The sequence below is a fragment of the Octodon degus genome, unplaced genomic scaffold (assembly GCF_000260255.1).
Source record: "Octodon degus isolate 3935 unplaced genomic scaffold, OctDeg1.0 scaffold00034, whole genome shotgun sequence".
Lineage (NCBI taxonomy): Eukaryota > Metazoa > Chordata > Mammalia > Rodentia > Octodontidae > Octodon > Octodon degus.
Genome location: NW_004524610.1, coordinates 14,789,660 through 14,794,708, shown reverse-complemented (window position 1 = coordinate 14,794,708; position 5,049 = coordinate 14,789,660). Strand labels below are relative to the sequence as shown.

General features: G+C 42.9%; 1 protein-coding gene across 1 annotated transcript in view; it reads right to left on the bottom strand.

The window, feature by feature from the left end:
- The window catches only part of Enpp1 (ectonucleotide pyrophosphatase/phosphodiesterase 1), a 57,410-nt gene that overhangs the window by 27,064 nt on the left and 25,297 nt on the right, over nucleotides 1-5,049 (bottom strand). Inside the window, exons 4-6 of the mRNA XM_004630314.2 lie at nucleotides 1,768-1,865; nucleotides 552-631; nucleotides 295-414 (exon numbers count right to left, since the gene is read on the bottom strand). Of these exons, the coding sequence (XP_004630371.1) occupies nucleotides 295-414; nucleotides 552-631; nucleotides 1,768-1,865 (298 nt within the window). The remainder of the gene's footprint in view (nucleotides 1-294; nucleotides 415-551; nucleotides 632-1,767; nucleotides 1,866-5,049) is intronic.

Here is a 5,049-nt window from a genome sequence, read left to right as displayed (position 1 = left end):
AGACAGACAGACGGAGACAGACAGTGAGAGAGGAAAGAGAGAGAAGGACAGCAGAGAGAGAGAAGAGAATGAAGCTGAGAAGAAAAGCAGTTAGCGCCGCTCTGCAGGGAGCCAGTGAGCAGTCACACAAGCTGCACTTCGGAGTGTCAGCATTCGTACTTCTCATAAAAAGTCATAAGCGCAATACATGAAATAGCTTATTAAAAACTTCAGAGAATCTCTCTTTACTTCACACTGATTAAAATAAACACAAAGAATGGAATGAAATATTTTGGAACGAAGACCAAAACTCACTGGCTCGCCTTTGTACCACTGGGGGTTGAATTTCTCTTTAGTTTTAAACGAAAAGGAAGCATTCATTTCAGGGTCAAACATCTTATTGTCAATTAGCCCATGAGATTCCGGATAAAGTCCCTGAAACAGACAAAATACAGATGTTATCCCCTCTTACAAAATGAGGTATTTCTTTCTGGTCTGAAATTAAATTATTTCCTCAAACAACTGTTCCAACTGCATCTCACATCATCAGAAACCTAAAATATGAGGTTTACCGTAACGATGGTGTAGTGATTGGGAAAGGTTTTCGTTGGGTACACCGGCCTCAGGTTTTTCGTGTACGTTCCACAGTTCTCTAAAAGAGAAAAGACAAGAAATCATTATGCAGTGTACTTGGCAAGCTGTTGACCTAATGTAGCCTTTATACCCCAGCAGTCTAAATCCCATAAAAATCACTGTCCCAGCAGGGACATACAGCCACATAAAAGCCCCAGCTGAACTCTAAAGCAACGCTGTGAACGCAAATCCAATCATAAAGATCAGAGTTCTTTTTCCTCTTAGTAGGAAAAACAGTAAACAGCATTATGAAGCCCATTAAGGGCTTAATCCCTTCTCATCATTAACATTAAATTCAAGAGGGACACGCCATAGTAACACAATGCTTCCAAGAGCTTTGATATTAATTAGTGGCTCAATACCTAATTAAAGTACTAGGCTGAACAGCTGTTCCCGCCGCTAAGTCTGCGGCTTCCCACAAGAGGACTTGGCCTACACGGTCCTACGGCCTCTAGGACTGTTCTCTTCTTTCAATAACGATGATTCAACTGACGCCAATCCTGCAGGCTATTAATGTGATTTAAGACTTGGGCATCGATATTAAGAAAAGATGATCCCATTACTTTATCCATCACTTGAGGAATCACCATTCAGTTAAGCCTGAGACCAGCTGCAAAGATTCAATCTGATCCAAAGCCTAGCACAGGACACTAGCAGCCCTTTTAAAGCGTGCTAGCAGAGCCAGGGAGATAGCTCACTAGAATAAGCACTTGCCTGGCAAGCACAAGAGCCTGAGTTCAATCCCCAGTTCCGCAATAATAATAATAATAAAACAAACTGTGTTAGCAGTATCATTTCAGTTTCAAAAACACTGTTTTGGAAATTCTATTTCTAAAAGGAACAGCCATATTAATAATAAATAGGGTTTTTTTCCACAATAAAATAGCAAAATTCTAAGACAGAATAAATCTGTGTAGAAATGGTTGAGAGTCAGAATCCTAAAACAGCTATGTTCTCTTGGAAGTATGTCAAGGGCAACTGCAGAGACATTGCACTATTAAAGGCCAGCGCGCCTTGGGATTAGGTTCAACCACTCTGAAATGTAGAAGGCTGGCAAAGCAGCTGGGTTCTGCCGGTACTTTTCCAAAATGCACCAGCTCCCTCAGCTCCCTACCAAAATCCTGACACGCCAGGAGCCGACTCTGAGTTACTCACTTAGTTTGCTAATAACAGGAAGAAGTCCTCCCCAGGTGTGTAAATATTCCGCCCTGAATCCATCCAAAGAAAATAAGAGGGTAGGAGGTGTGTCAAACCTGGGAAAGAAAAAGAGAAAACAACATCTAAAGAAGCAAAAAGAAGGCCCGTGCAACAAAGATGTATTCGGGGAAAATTTTTCACAGAGGTCAAATGTCATCTTCGTTAAACTAACAAGCTAGAGAGGACACCAATCAAGGCTATCTTATGCACTTTTATATTCACATGCAAACATTATGGCTGCATAATTCACGTGCATCTGTCACTAACAGTATTTATTAAAAATTCTCACCGCTTTCAGGCACTGCACAGTGAACATCATTCATGATTTCCAGCCTTCCTAAAACTACACCGAATGCTACTGACTTATAACAGATTTCTATAATTTTCAAGAAGATAACTGGCAATGAGAAGCATCACCTACATTGTACTGCCATTTCCAGTCATTGCTTTTCCTAAACAGCTACTTTCGGATATTACCTTTATGTGAACCTAATACACAATACCTTTCACAGCATAAATTATATGCTGCAGCTAGTTTCTATGCTTAATACACTGAAAACATATAAATATCTAATGTAGGCAGTCTGAGAAATATTTATTAAATCCATATATTTAAACAAAAAATGACTCAAAGGTAGGAATGTTCCAACGATGAGGTCAAACGTGTAGATGCTCACAGACACAGACAGCTAGAAGCAGGCGTGACTGTGTGCTCAGTAGGCAGAAGAGCTACCATGAACAACAGCTGTGTGACAGTCCCCAGACAGCAAGGCTCAGAGACAGGGCTGCTGCCAGGGACACGTGGGAGATGGCAGGGAGTTCCTTCTGGGTAACTCGAGGCCTTCCACAGAGTCATTTAGTAGATGAAAGCAAGTACTCGGCTTTTTCAACCCTACTTGTCTCTCCTGTCCCATCTTCATCCCAAACGGTGTCCCAAAGAGAGAGAACACTCAGATACAATCGCTGCTGTCACATGTGTGTGTGTGAGGGGGGGCTGCAGGATTAGCTGCCTGTCTTCCTGTGGGAATGCCGCTGCACACGAAAGCAGATCTATTCACTCAGCAGAAAACAAAACGGTGGGGAGTAGTGGCACATGCCCTTAATCCCAGCACTCAGGAGGCTGAGGCAGAACTGAAGCGAATTCAACGCCAGTCTGGGCAACATAGTAAGTTCAAGGCCTGCCTGAACTACACAGTGAGACCCTGTCTCAAAATGAAAGTAAAACACCTAGCTTCCTAAAGCTAGCCTCTTTGACAGTGTTGGGAAAACTGACCACACACTGAAGACTGAACTTAAACCCTTATCTTGCACCTAAACTAAAACTAAAACTGGATCAAAGACCTAAATGTTAAAACAGAAACAATCTGCTGGAAGATAAAATAGGTAAGATCTGGAAGACACTGGCATAAGCAAAAGCAAGGACTTTTTGAGAGCAGAACCCAAAATTGTGTTAACAACATAAAAAATAGCAGACGACACCACATCAAATTCAAGTTTCTGCACAGCAAAGCAAAAACCAACAGGGTGAATAGAATGGGGAAAAAATTGCCAGCTAATCCTCAAGCAGAGGACTGAGATGTAGAGTACAGAAAAAACAAGTAAGAAAGATAGAAAGAAAAAAAGAACCCAAAGTAAAAGACCCAATCAAAAAATGGGTAAATGAAATGAAGATGCTTTTCAGAAGAAGTACAAAAGGCCAATAAACATATTAAAAAGTGTTCAATATTTCTGGCAAATTTAGAGAAATGCAAATTAAACCATCACTGAGAGTCCATCTTACCCCAGAAAGCACGGCCATCACTCAGAAATGAAATAATAACAGAGGCTGGAGAGGCTGCAAGGAACAAGGAACTCTTCTGTGCTGCTGGGGGGAATGTAAACCAGTACAACCACTATGGAGATCAGTATGGAGATTTGTCAGAAAATTAAAGCTGAGGGCTGGCCAAATAGCTTAGCAGACTGAAGCGCCTGCTCAGGCAAATGCAGGGGCCGGGTTCGATCCCTGGAGTACCATGCCAGCCCCACCCCCTGGGCATGCTGAGAGGGTGATTAAGACTGGGCGTGGTGGGCTGGTGAGATGGCTCAGTGGTCTAAAGCACCTACTTAGAACAAGCTCAGCAAAGTACAGGGACCATGGTTCAATCCCCCAGCACCACATGCCAGCCCGCCCCGCCCCCTGGTGGGCTGAGCTGGCCATACACACACACACACACACACACACACACACACACACACACACATAAATAAATAAAATTTTTAAAAAAAAGACTGGGCGTGGTGGCGCATGCCTATAATCCCAGTTCTTGGGAGGCTGAACATAGGCAGGTCACTACAAGTTTGATCTATGTAGTGAGACCCTGTACACCCTGTGTAAAATACAAAAAAAAAAATACAAAAAAAAAACAAAAAACTAGAACTGGCTAGGGAGATAGCTCAGCAATCTAAGCACTTGCCTGACAAGCACAAGGACTTGGGTTTGATCCCCTGTACCATATACAGCGCCAGCCACCGAGACTGGGCGTGGTGATGCACGCCTGTAATCCCAGCACTGGGGAGGGTGAGACAGGTGGATCACTGCAAGTCCAAGCTGCATAGTGAGACCCTGTACCAAATAAATTTATTATTACTAAAACTACAAATTCCGTTTGATCCTGCTATCCCCCTCCTAGGTACATTCCCAAAAGAGTTAGACATTATATTACTGTGATCCATGCAGGCCCACGTTCATAGCAGCCCAACTGACAACAGCTACATCTTGGAAGTGACCCATATGCCCATCAGTGAAGGAATGCATAAAGACCATGTGCTGTATATTCACAATGGAGATTCCGTGGCCACAAAGAAGGATAAACTGGAGTTATTTGCAGAAAAGGAGATGCACATTGAAACCATAACGTTAAGTGGAATACATCAGACGCACAGGCTTCAGTATCACAAGGTTTCTCTTATAAAAGAGACTGCAAATGTAAATAAAGAGCAAAATGAAAGACAGGTAAGAGGAAAAGAGAGATTCTTTTGCAAAAGGGAAGAAGACCAAGAAATAGGGTGGCAGGGAAAAGGTTAAAAGAACAGGGACGTACTGAGCGCCCACCTCCTCCTCCAGTGCATGTATTCACTCTCTACTGCTGGAAGTCACCATTCAGTTAAGAAAAAGACCGACCCTTCCTAAAGACAGGAGACACACGATTCCACCCTACGTCATGAACAATAAAAGCGAAGGATCGACGCCCCTCTTTCCTC